We start from the raw sequence: 13,132 nt of genomic DNA, 5'->3' as shown, positions 1-13,132 counted from the left end.
TTTATTATAAATTTCTTGATATGAGTTTGGGTTTTATGATCTCTTGTAATTTTTTCATTCAGCTTTGATAATTTTTGTAAACTTTATAAGAGACAACATGAATGGATACTATTTGAGTTACTACCAAGAGAATTACATTGTCTAGGACACAAATTTGTTGGGAGATTGACTTTGTGTGGATCACAATCAAACTAAGACTTAGCGAATACCCGTGATCGATTATTAGTTAGTTTGGAATGGAATATTAGTTAATCGAATGGAATATAAGACTTAGCACAAGGTATTAATAAAAATTGAATGTTTCATAATACAAAAAAAAATTACAGGCGATTTCCTAGCTAACACTCTAGCTATGAAGAGGGTTATTTGCAGATTTCCTCTAAAATATGCACACCAAATTCACAATTAACTGCTTGACCGAAGAAGCTATGGGGTCAAGTGGCAATAAATACAATGCGGACTGGTGTATTCATAATCTTGTTGAGATTTACATAAGTGATAATTATGTATAATATCTTCTTAACCGACTTGTGGCATCTCTTGTTACTTAACGAGAAATCTTTATCAATCTTCACCAGATTGGTGGGAAGTTCCTTTTATTTTCATCAGAGGTAACATGCCATCAGACGCAAGTTCCACTGATTCTTCATCAGTTATAAGTTACCATCAGAGGTAACTTAGCCCATGAGCGACCAGATGCAAGCTCTAGGGGTTCCTTCAGTGGCAAGTCTTCTTCATTATGAACCTCTTGTCAATAATAAGGCTCCCTCCAAGTCAACAGCCTAAATAAAAGTATAATTATTTAATTCAAGATCCATACGTAAACAAACCAACGAAACTAACTAAAACCAGGGAAAACCTTTAGTTCAAAATCGGAGCTCTAGATGGCGAAATTGGGTCCCGTGAGTCGGGTTTTGTCTATTACATTTGTCCAAGCACGTGGCTCGTTGAGACGTGTAACTCCACATGTGATGAAAGTTATGCCCTTTTCAGTTTTAAGCCATTTTCTAGCTCACTTCTGTGTGTCTAGTTGCGCCAAATACGAGTCTGGTAAATCATGGACCAACTCCATACCACCATCAACGTAAAGATTAAGCATCATTTGTTACCTTCCACCTAAATATTCCATCCTAGTAAACAAGAGCATATGAAAAACTGCAACATTTACTTCACTTTTTTAATTACCTTTTAATATGTAAAATTACTTTTGAATGCATAAATACCCTTGCAATTATTTTAATTAAAAAAACTATACTATCATTGACATGATACGTCTTTTGTTGACATGCTAATTATTTTTAGACAAAAGGAGCTTTTGGGTTGATCCAACGCGTTCCATTTTGAATCTCTTACTCAAATAACTACTACTAACCATGTTGATTAGTCAAAGGCCCAGTTAAGTCGAAGTATGAGAAAATGATAAAGATTTTGAAATTGCACACCACTGGAACTGCATGATACGAGTCTTGAGAGTTGAGTTAAAATCTGCATGAAGATACTGTATCTTTTCTAGGCTTTCTTCACTCGTACTATATATTTGCAAATTCTTCAATATGCAAAAACCTTGGTAGAATGTCTTCTTTCTTCAACTGTAGTCAAGGGTCAAACTGTTGGGTTTTTTGGCCCATGTGGAAGCCCAACAATAATTCTTATTGGGCCATTTGGTTTTATTTATCTTGAATAAAAGAAGCAAGGGTCTTGAGCTGAATATAACACCCTAAAATCACAGCAACAACAACACACACACAAAAGAAGAAGTTCATTTCCGTCACTTCAAAACCTAGCTGCAAAGGTCGTCCATTTCCCGGAGATTGAACCGTTGGATCGCTCTGAATTTTTGGCACAGTCATCCGGACATCAGGGAGACCTTATCCAACGGTGGGTTTGTCCAAATAAGCTCTGGAAGTTCGTCTGCACAGCCTCTGTTTGCTGCTGCAGAATTTGGTGACATTTCCTTCTTTTGTCTTTGTATTTGATTCCATATGCTTGATGTTGTTGATTCCAAGTGTATGATGATTATTGTATGCCTCTAGTAGACCTAGGGAAGACTTTGTATTGCTCTAATTTGGTGATAGTGGATTTGAAGCGGCTCTAGTAGTCCCGTGGTTTTTACTCTCCTTTCTTGAGAGGTTTTCCACGCTAAAATTTGGTGTTCTTATTATTATTGTTTTCGGGCTGTTTGGGGCTGTTTTGATTGTAGTTGGGATACCCTATTTGTTTGCATCCTCACAAGTTCATTCTAGTTTGGGAAAAGTCTTGGTCAAACGAAGTTTGCTTCCGCGTTTATGTTTACCGTTTGTGACCGGGTTTTGCGTTTTTCCCATCAAAGTGGTATCAGAGCCAGTGGCTCTTGTTATTGGGTTGAAACTTGATTGAACGATGGAAGCTAATACAAGTAGGATTGTGAATTTGAATGGTTCTAATTATCATGTTTGGAAAGGAAAGATGGAAGATCTCCTTTATGTTAAGGATTATTATATGCCTGTTTTTAATACCGACAAACCGGGTGATAAAACAGATGAAGAGTGGAATATATTGCACAGAAAGGTTTGTGGTTATATTCGCCAATGGGTTGATGATAATGTTTTGAACCATATTAGCGGGGAGACTCACGCTCGTACTTTGTGGAACAAGCTTGAGGAATTGTATGCTCGGAAGACCGGAAACAATAAACTGTTCTTGATTAAACAGTTGATAAATTTGAAGTACAATGATGGAACTCCTGTTTCTGATCACTTGAATGTTTTTCAGGGTATTATTAATCAGCTTGCAGGAATGGGTATCAAGTTTGAAGACGAGGTACAAGGCTTATGGCTTCTTGGTACTTTACCGGATTCTTGGGAGACTTTTAGGACCTCATTGTCCAACTCTGCAGCAAATGGTATTATTACTATGGAAATGGCTAAAGGCAGTGTTTTAAATGAAGAGATGAGAAGAAAGTCACAAGGTTCCTCTTCACATTCAGATGTCTTAGTTACAGAAAGCAGGGGGAGAGGTCAAAGTAGAGGTCCGAGTAACAAAGAGAAGCATCGTAGTAAGTCTCGAGGTAAGTTTGCTGATTATGAATGTCATCATTATGGTAGGAAAGGGCACACAATTAAATTCTGCAGACAACTGAAGAAGGAGAAAAGGAAAGCTGACTACAACAATAAGAAGAACAACCATAAGAAAGATGATGGTGGCAATGACACAGCTGAAGTTAATACTGCTACCGAAGAGTTCTTTATTTGTTGTGATGATGATGTGGTGAACATTACACGTGATGATTCGAGTTGGGTTGTTGACAGTGGTGCTACTTGTCATGTGACATCACAAAGGGATTTTTTCTCATCTTATACACCTGGTGACTTTGGGGTTGTTAAGATGGGTAATAATGGGCTATCTAAGATCATTGGTGTTGGAGATGTTTGCTTGAAGTTTGATACTGGGATGGAGTTGGTTTTACATAATGTAAAACATGTTTCAGATATTAGACTTAATTTGATCTCTGCAGGTTTACTTGATGATGATGGTTACCATAGTACCTTTGGTGATGGTGTTTGGAAACTCACTCGTGGTTCTTTGATCATGGCAAGAGGTAAAAGAAGTTCAAAGTTATATATGGCACATCCGAAGATCTCTACAGATTCAGTCCACTCATTAGTCGATAATGATATGACCGAGTTATGGCATAAAAGACTTGGTCACATGAGTGAGAAAGGGATGCATATATTGTTGAAAAGAAATGCCTTGCCAGATTTAACTAATGTTCATTTGAAGAAGTGTTCTCATTGTCTAGCAGGTAAACAAAGAAGAGTTTCTTTTAAGAGTCACCCTCCTCATAGAAGAAACAATATACTGGATTTGGTGCATTCAGATGTTTGTGGTCCTATGAAGACTAGAACACTTGGGGGCTGCTTATATTTTGTCACATTCATTGATGATCATTCAAGAAAGGTGTGGGCTTATACCTTGAAATCTAAAGATCAAGTTTTAGATGTATTTAAGCAGTTTCATGCCTTGGTTGAGAGACAAACTGAGAAGAAGCTCAAGTGTATTCGAACAGATAATGGAGGTGAGTACATTGGTCCTTTTGATGCTTATTGTAGAGAGAAAGGTATTCGGCACCAAAAGACTCCTCCAAAGACACCACAGTTGAATGGTTTAGCAGAGCGGATGAATAGAACATTGGCTGAAAGGGTTAGATGTTTGCTATCACATGCAGGGTTACCTAATTCCTTTTGGGGTGAAGCTTTGAACACCGCAGTAAATGTTATTAATCGTACTCCTTGTGTTCCTTTGTCTTTTGATGTTCCTGACAGGGTTTGGAGCGGCAAAGATGTTTCATACGATGATTTGCGGGTCTTTGGATGCAAGGCTTTTGTGCATATTCCCAAAGATGAAAGAACAAAGCTTGATGTAAAGACCAAGCCATGTATATTCGTTGGTTATGGGGGAGATGAGTTTGGACACAGGTTTTATGATCCAATCTCGAAGAAACTCATAAGAAGTTTCGATGCTGATTTTATTGAAGATCAAAGTTTGAAAGATATTGAGAAGACAAAGATAGTTCCTCAACATACTGATGATCTTACTGATTTGGATCCAGTTCCTCCACAGCACTCTGAGCCGCATAATGAAGATGATATTCAACATGATGAACAACAAGGTACTGATAATCATGATATTCCAGAGCAACAAGAGTTAGATGAGGGTCCTCATCCAGAGTTACCAGTACCAGGTATGCCAACATTTGTCCCACTCAGACGGTCTACAAGAAACCGTCATCCTTCCACCCGTTATTCTGCTGATGAGTATGTCTTGCTCACTGACGGGGGAGAGCCCGAGTGTTATGAAGAGGCCATGGAAGATGAACACAAAAGGGAGTGGGTTGAAGCCATGCAAGATGAGATGAATTCCTTGTATGAGAACAATACCTTTGAGTTAGTAAAGTTGCCCAAGGGCAAAAGAGCTTTGAAGAACAAGTGGGTCTACAAAGTGAAGACTGAAGAACATACCTCGCGGCCTAGGTACAAAGCCAGATTGGTGGTTAAAGGGTTCAGTCAAAGAAAGGGTATTGATTTTGATGAGATTTTCTCTCCAGTCGTGAAGATGAGTTCCATTCGGGTGATTCTTGGTTTGGCAGCTAGTCTTGATCTTGAGGTTGAGCAAATGGATGTCAAGACAGCGTTCCTTCATGGTGACTTGGATAAAGAAATCTATATGGAGCAACCTGAAGGTTTTCAGGTTAAAGGTAAAGAAGACTATGTCTGTAAGCTTCAGAAAAGTCTTTATGGGTTGAAGCAAGCACCAAGACAGTGGTACAAGAAATTTGAGTCTATTATGGGGAAGCAAGGCTACCGAAAGACTATTTCAGATCACTGTGTTTTCTTTCAGAGGTTTGGTGATGATGATTTTATCATTTTATTATTCTATGTTGATGACATGTTGATTGTAGGCAAGAATGCAGAGAGAATTGTTCAGCTGAAGAAAGAATTGAGCAAGTCGTTCTCTATGAAAGACTTGGGGCCAGCAAAACAAATTCTTGGTATTCGGATTACTAGAGATAGAGCTTCAAAGAAGTTGCACATGTCACAAGAGCAATACATTGAGAAGGTGCTTCGCAGGTTCAACATGGATAAAGCCAAATCGGTTAGTTCACCTCTTACTCCCAATTTTAAACTAACCGATAAAGATTGCCCTTCTTCGAAGGAGGAGATTGAAGACATGGATAAAGTTCCATACGCGTCAGCGGTTGGAAGCTTGATGTATGCAATGGTGTGTACAAGACCTGATATTGCCCATGCAGTAGGTGTTGTTAGTCGGTTTCTATCAAATCCAGGTAAGAAGCATTGGGAAGCAGTTAAGTGGATCTTTAGATATCTACGTGGTTCTTCCAAATTGGGTATAACATTTGGAAATGGAAAGCCAATGCTTATTGGTTATACGGATTCTGATTTGGCGGGAAACAAAGACAACATGAAATCCACTTCTGGATATCTGATGACTTTTGCAGGGGGAGCTGTCTCATGGCAGTCAAGACTGCAAAAGTATGTTGCTTTGTCTACCACTGAGGCTGAGTATGTGGCAGCAACAGAAGCATGCAAAGAACTGTTGTGGTTGAAAAGGTTTATGCAGGAGCTTGGCTTTATGCAACAGCGCTACGTGGTTCTTTGTGATAATCAAAGTGCTATTCACCTTGCAAAGAATTCTATGTTTCACAAGAGAACAAAACATATTGATGTGAAGTATCATTGGATTAGAGATGCGCTTGAAGACAAGTTGTTTGAACTTGATAAAGTTCATACCGATGATAATGGTTCCGATATGTTGACAAAATCTTTGGCAAGGGAGAAGTTGAAGATATGTTGCTCAATCGCCGGGATGGCGAACTCTTCCTCATAGGCCAAAAAGGGGGAGAATTGTTGGGTTTTTTGGCCCATGTGGAAGCCCAACAATAATTCTTATTGGGCCATTTGGTTTTATTTATCTTGAATAAAAGAAGCAAGGGTCTTGAGCTGAATATAACACCCTAAAATCACAGCAACAACAACACACACACAAAAGAAGAAGTTCATTTCCGTCACTTCAAAACCTAGCTGCAAAGGTCGTCCATTTCCCGGAGATTGAACCGTTGGATCGCTCTGAATTTTTGGCACAGTCATCCGGACATCAGGGAGACCTTATCCAACGGTGGGTTTGTCCAAATAAGCTCTGGAAGTTCGTCTGCACAGCCTCTGTTTGCTGCTGCAGAATTTGGTGACATTTCCTTCTTTTGTCTTTGTATTTGATTCCATATGCTTGATGTTGTTGATTCCAAGTGTATGATGATTATTGTATGCCTCTAGTAGACCTAGGGAAGACTTTGTATTGCTCTAATTTGGTGATAGTGGATTTGAAGCGGCTCTAGTAGTCCCGTGGTTTTTACTCTCCTTTCTTGAGAGGTTTTCCACGCTAAAATTTGTGTTCTTATTATTATTGTTTTCGGGCTGTTTGGGGCTGTTTTGATTGTAGTTGGGATACCCTATTTGTTTGCATCCTCACAAGTTCATTCTAGTTTGGGAAAAGTCTTGGTCAAACGAAGTTTGCTTCCGCGTTTGTGTTTACCGTTTGTGACCGGGTTTTGCGTTTTTCCCATCACAAACAACACACTTTGACATTAGTGGCCAAACCATTGTTTTGAAAATTAATTTTAACAAGAATATAACCAAAACACATAACACCTTCTAAACACTATTAAAAGAAAGTTAGACTACTATAAAAATTAGTATATTTTTTATAATCGAAGTTAAAACATTAACTAAAGATGAGGTTAAAAGAAATTAAAGTGTTTGCATGTCAATCCAACCTGACCCGACCCATTTCAACCCTTACTACCATTTTTCTTAACCCATGACTCATCCACCCATAATTTCTGTAGGAAAAAAAGTTTATGCTTACTAGAACTCATCTTGTCCCTTGTTCATTTGTTTAGTCTTCGTCTGGAAACTCATCAGCCACTTTGACCCTTTTACTCTAACTTAGCCTCTGGTGTGATAATCTTGGTCTTCAATCTCCGTTAATTCCTTATCACACTTTAGAGTTCACAATACAGCCTAGATTGCCTGTCGCGGAGAAAGAAATGTGACTAAACGTAATGCCTAGAGTGAATGAATACAACAAAAATACAGAAACATACAAGTCTAACACCAACATCATATACAAGGTTTTAACATATAAGAGTGAACATTACAATTATTTAGATAAAATCCCAAGTTGCCTATTTTTATTAGGGCAATCTTTTATTTTTTTGTTGGCCAAACTAATATTCGTTAACTTCTGCACAGATACCTGAAACCGGTTTGACCCAAACTGACCACAACCGCAAATTTGTATATCAAATCCTACTCTTGTTACTAAAACCGGTTTGCACTCGAACCTGTTTGAAAAACAGGTATAATCGGGGCCGTCCCCAAGAATTCTAAAAAAAAACTTTGGGCCCTGGGCGAGTAGTGAAAATCGAGCCCTAAAATATGTATTTAAAAAAAACTATCTATATAAAAAAGCTTAAAATGTATTAAAAAGCTTAAAACATATATATTAAAAATCAGATTTTTTAAAAATTTACGGCTGCAGGAGATTTGGGCCTCGGGTGGTCGCCCGACCCATCCACCCCTAAGAGCCGGCCATGGTAATATTAGAAAACTAGGGGTTTAAAAAGGTGAAAAGCTTTCAATGAGGCCCAAACCGATTTGTATGGGATCAAATATTTTACTTCATAACCGGCTTACGACCGAACTGATTTTGACTCAAAACGGTTTTAACCAAACCGAGCTGGTTTTGGTAAACACCTAAATGAACACTATGAATTATGTTGGGCTAAATAACATTCCTTAATTGTAAAGCAGTTGGGCTTCCAACATTAAAACAGGCCCAAACTAGAAAGAAACCAGCAGCCAAAACTTTGATATTTAATTAACTGATATTTAATTAACATGTATGTACCTTTCTTTCAATTAGTCTTCAATTTCGATGCAGGGAATATGAGAGATTCGGGGCCAGTAGTGGGAGCCTCTTCCTTCACACCTTTCTTTCAATTTAGACCCCATCCACAATCCTTATGTCGATGCAGGGGATATGAGAGATTCGGGGCCAGTAGTGGGAGCCTCTTCCTTCACACCTTTCTTTCAATTTTGGGCAATCACTTATACTCAAACTCAAAAGTGAAGGTAACAGTGTCTCTGGTAGATCGTTCACCTTTGGGCAATCCCAAATTGAGAGATGTTGAAGGGATGTGAGGTGTTGGAGTCCCCATGAAAGTGATTCCAGATTATCAAATCCAGTTATGTCCAGATATGTAAGAGAAGAAGGGAAAAGGTGGGACAATTGACTAAAATTCCTCACATCGGGTTCACTACATAATGTTAGGTAAACAAGGGAAGGTGGGAAATTCTGATTGCCCCATTCTGAGATGGGCTTTTTCAACCCCCCTATTACAAGGGAATCCAAATTGGGAGGCCAAAGCCCACGAGGGAAGGAAGCATCAAGCATTGGACATCTGCTGATATCCATCTCTTTTAACATGGTCAGATTGGATAGTTGAAGGTCAGGAAATGACTCCAGATTTTCACATTCATGCATGCTCCAGCTGATTAGATTTGGTAGCTGCAGGTCACCAAATGCCTTCATGTTTTCGCAAAAATTAACCTCCAGATTTGTGAGATTCGGAAGCTGGAGGTTAGGAAATGACTCTATGCTTTCACAACTTGTTATATACAACCTGGTGAGGTTTGATAGCTGATGAAGATCAGAAAATAACTCCAAGTTTTTACAGAAACTTATTGACAAAGAGGTGAGGTGAGTGGAGTTACTCAATTGATTTATTGATTCTAGATTTCCACAAATATTTATAGTAAGTGACTTGAGATTCTGCCCTCCTCCACCTGTTGTTGTTGCTCTTGGGAATGAGACATTTCTAACTGACCAACACAATTCGATAACTAAACTCTCAATGCTATTGGGACAACACAAACGCTCCATACTTTCACATGACTCTATCTCCAACTTCCTAAGGGATGATAGGAGGTTGCTCCCAATGTTATCCTCATCCTCCTCTTTCTCTCCTATACTCACCAATTTTTTACATTTCGACACCTTCAATTCCTTTAAATTTACAAGAACTTTACTTGCCTCTGCATCTGATTCCCACAGGTATCTTATCTCATCACAATGTTGTATGCTTAGTTCTTCAACCGCCCCAAGATACTCTATAACACCTCTCCACACCTCATCCGTAAGCCCTAAAATTGATCTTATATTCAATATAGTGGTTGATGAAGTTGCTTGAACCAGACTTCTCAGCACACTTTCACCACATCCATCTATTTTCAATACTCTTAGCGAAGGTAATGCTTTAAGTGAGACATCAATCAAATTGGGACATTTTGTTATTTGAAGATCTTGAAGGCATGGAAACATTACCTCGCTATTGGTTGACCAGACCTCCCAACTCGACATATCTTCAAACGTTAGAATTTCAAGTGAAGGGAAGGTAACATCAGTACTCCTACTTAACTCCAAACTTATGACTTTAACATCATTCATTCCTTGAATCAACAACTCCTTAAGTGAAGGTAGCCGCCCAAGTGGCGGTAGAGATGTACATTTTTTACAACCGCGTAGCGACACTTGAACCAGTCGACGAAAAGACGAATCCCCAACCCAATTTGGAAACTCTATTCCCTTGTAACACTCAACTACAAGCATTTCTAACTTGTCACTATTGGGCTTCAACTCGTTGAGAACCTCCTTCTCAAGTGTTTCTCTTATAGAACCATCATCCCATTTCAACTCCAACTTATTAATCCCTTTTAATAATAAGTTTGCCTCTCGTGCATGCATTGAGCTTTGTACTTTGTTCAACCCCTCGATGGAAATTTCTCCATGGAGATTCTTTAATCCCTTAAGCTCGGTTATTGAAAATTCACCATCGCCTCCAATGATAATCTTGGTGAGAGTTTGAAGGTTTCTCAACTCACCAATCCCCAAGGGTAGCTTCTCTAAAAGTGGAGTGTTCCTGATGTCAAAATGCCTTAACTTTTTCAGCTTTAAGAAGCTTTTAGGCAACGCAGTTAAGCCCCCACAACCAAAAACTATCAATGTTTGTAAATTATAAAGATTACCAACATTTTCTGGTAACTTTGTGATTCTTGTTTCAGACAAATTAAGATACCTCAAGTGTTTCAAACTACAAATCGGATCTGGTACCTCACTTATGTTAAAACGCCTCAAAGAAAGAACCCTTAATAACGGCAGCTCAGGAAGTAAGTCAACCAAAATCTTGCTGGATAAGTAAAAATCCTTCCACCAATGATCTACCCCAACATATACCGCTAACAATGTTCTCAAACTTCTGGCCTTTTCAAATGCCCCGAACTTCTGGAAACCTACATACTCCTCACGAATAAATGACATATGTCGGTACTTGGCTAAAGCTTCCTCCGTCATCTCCATCTTATTATCAAACCTTAAAAAATATTCTCCCGCAACAAATGTGGCCAGGTCGTTCATGAGATCATGCATCACAAAAAAGGGTTCACCACTAGGTGCACGTTGGAAAAAGGACCTCGATAGCAATTTCTCGAAACATTCATAGCCCAAGCCTTCTGGTGATTTGTTTGCATCTGACTCATTCAGATACCCTTCAGCCACCCATAATAATACCAACTCTTCTTTTTCAAACAAAATGTCTTTAGGGAACAAAGAGCAATAAGCAAACAATCGCTTCAAATCGGTAGAAAGATCATGGTAACTTAGCCGAAGGGCTGGGACAATTTCATCAGCGCTTTCTAAATTCCATATCTCACTGTTCAACACATCATTCCATTCTTCTTCTTCTTCGGTTTTTGCTCTCATTAACCTTCCAATTGCCTTTAAAGCTAAAGGCAAACCACCACATTTTTTTACAATACCTTCAGCTTGTGATTTAAGTGTTGCGTGTGAGTCAAAGTTATCCACATCCAATGCATGTAGAGCTAATAAAGACAAAGCATCTTCATGCGACAAACGGTCGAGATGGTCTAGATGATTAAAACCTATCTTTTTGAGCAGTTGCTGCTTGCGAGTTGTCATGATCACCCGACTTCCAGTAGCCCCAGAATGAAATGGACGCACTAGGTTTTCCCACTCTTCATACTTTTCATTCCACACATCATCGAGCACTAATAGAAATCGTTTACCCTCAAGTTTCTCTTTAAGAGCAATTTGAAGCTGATTTATATCTTTAAACTGCTTGTTTTCTGTAGCCACAGATTCATAGATGGTTTGACTTATTTTAAATATATCAAACTCATCAGATACGCAAACCCATGCCATGAGTTCAAAGTGATCCTTCACTAGCGTATCATTGTACAATATTCTAGCAAGAGTGGTCTTCCCCACCCCACCCATACCAACGATGGGTACGATGATGAAGTTTTGTTTAGATGGCTCATCCTGCAACAACTTGTTGATCAGCTTCTCTCTTTCACCTTCTCGCCCAACAACATCAGATTCTAGCAAAGATGTTTCGTTTCTTCTACTAGTACCTTTTGGCTTTTCATCTTTCACAATCAAACCCAGATCAGACTTTTGTTTTTCTAGTTGTTGTAGCTGCTTGTTAATACTATCTAACTTGGGAGCCAACCTATGACTTAGTGAGAACTTTGTGCAGCAAGTTGGGATGAGGAGCTTTCTTACCATGCTGGTGCTTGCTTCTGATTCCGGTGTCAGCTCACGATGCATAGCTTCGGTAGCCACATCGTCGAGCACGTCATCGATATCGTAAGCCAAATGTTGGAGACTGCTGAGCCATAGTCTGACAGATTCATGAGTTGTTTCCTTGTGAGAAGCGTCATTCAGCAGAGCTTGGATCTGGGTCAACGTGATCCCCAATTGCTTGAGCTCCGAGTGGATGTTCTGAGAGCGCGCATATCTCTTGAAGGCTTCATCGGCTAGCTTGTCAAAAATGACTTTGACGAGGGCAGCAGCAGCAGCTTCAGCCATTGTTAACAGACAGTGAAGATGAAAAACAAGAATATTTGGTATGTGTAATATTGATAGAATGACAAGAGTTTAGAACTCACAGCTGCTTATAGTGATTGTATCGATGTTCTTGCTTAGCTAGTGGTCATTTTTTAACAATTCTTTTATAAGGAATAGCTGTCAGCCACATGACAAGCTCTTGCTTAGTACGTTTTATAATACTTAATGGATTAAATTAGTGTCAAGTTGCCAACGATTACTTTACATGCACATGCTTTCCCGTGTATTGTGGCTGTATTTATGGTCATCGATTTATGAATAAACGTGTTAATATGCTTCTGTTTGTTGAAGACGTGCTTTTATTTTTGCAACTTTAATCCAGGTTACCTCCTTTTACACAAATCTTTAAGTTCATCCAATTTCTAATTCTTATGCATATATGAATGTCTCGATATGTGTTCTAAACTCCTTCCTGATTTACACCCTAATTTGTTGTAAATTTTCCCAAACTAATGTAAACGGGTAAGTCTCCGACTGGTTGCTGCATACGGGTTTAGGTAATTATTATTGCAGTGTTTAGTAAGCTTGTAAATTTGCCCAAACTAATGTAAACTGGTAACTTATGTCGTCTACGACTGCTTGCTGCATACGC

At 38.9% G+C, this 13,132-nt stretch overlaps 1 protein-coding gene across 5 annotated transcripts in view; it reads right to left on the bottom strand.

The window, feature by feature from the left end:
* LOC110900294 (putative disease resistance RPP13-like protein 1) overlaps positions 1–12,189 on the bottom strand; it is a 98,390-nt gene extending 86,201 nt beyond the window's left edge. For 2 of the 5 annotated variants that reach the window (XM_035981726.1, XM_035981727.1), the window contains exons 1-2: positions 8,464–12,056; positions 7,420–7,583 (exon numbers count right to left, since the gene is read on the bottom strand). In XM_035981726.1, coding sequence (XP_035837619.1) covers positions 8,557–11,907 — 3,351 coding nt within the window. In that variant the 5' untranslated portion in view covers positions 11,908–12,056 and the 3' untranslated portion in view covers positions 7,420–7,583; positions 8,464–8,556. Of the gene's footprint in view, positions 1–283; positions 783–859; positions 1,131–1,442; positions 1,551–7,419; positions 7,584–8,463 lie in introns of those variants that run through there. The other 3 variants (XM_022147190.2, XR_004876533.1, XM_035981728.1) reach the window with 3 other exon arrangements.
* Between the last annotated feature and the right edge of the window lie 943 nt (positions 12,190–13,132).

The sequence above is a fragment of the Helianthus annuus genome, chromosome 13 (assembly GCF_002127325.2).
Source record: "Helianthus annuus cultivar XRQ/B chromosome 13, HanXRQr2.0-SUNRISE, whole genome shotgun sequence".
In the NCBI taxonomy this organism is placed as follows: domain Eukaryota; kingdom Viridiplantae; phylum Streptophyta; class Magnoliopsida; order Asterales; family Asteraceae; genus Helianthus; species Helianthus annuus.
The sequence above is the reverse complement of the archived record's forward strand: the minus strand, read 5'-3'. Positions and strand labels throughout refer to the sequence as shown.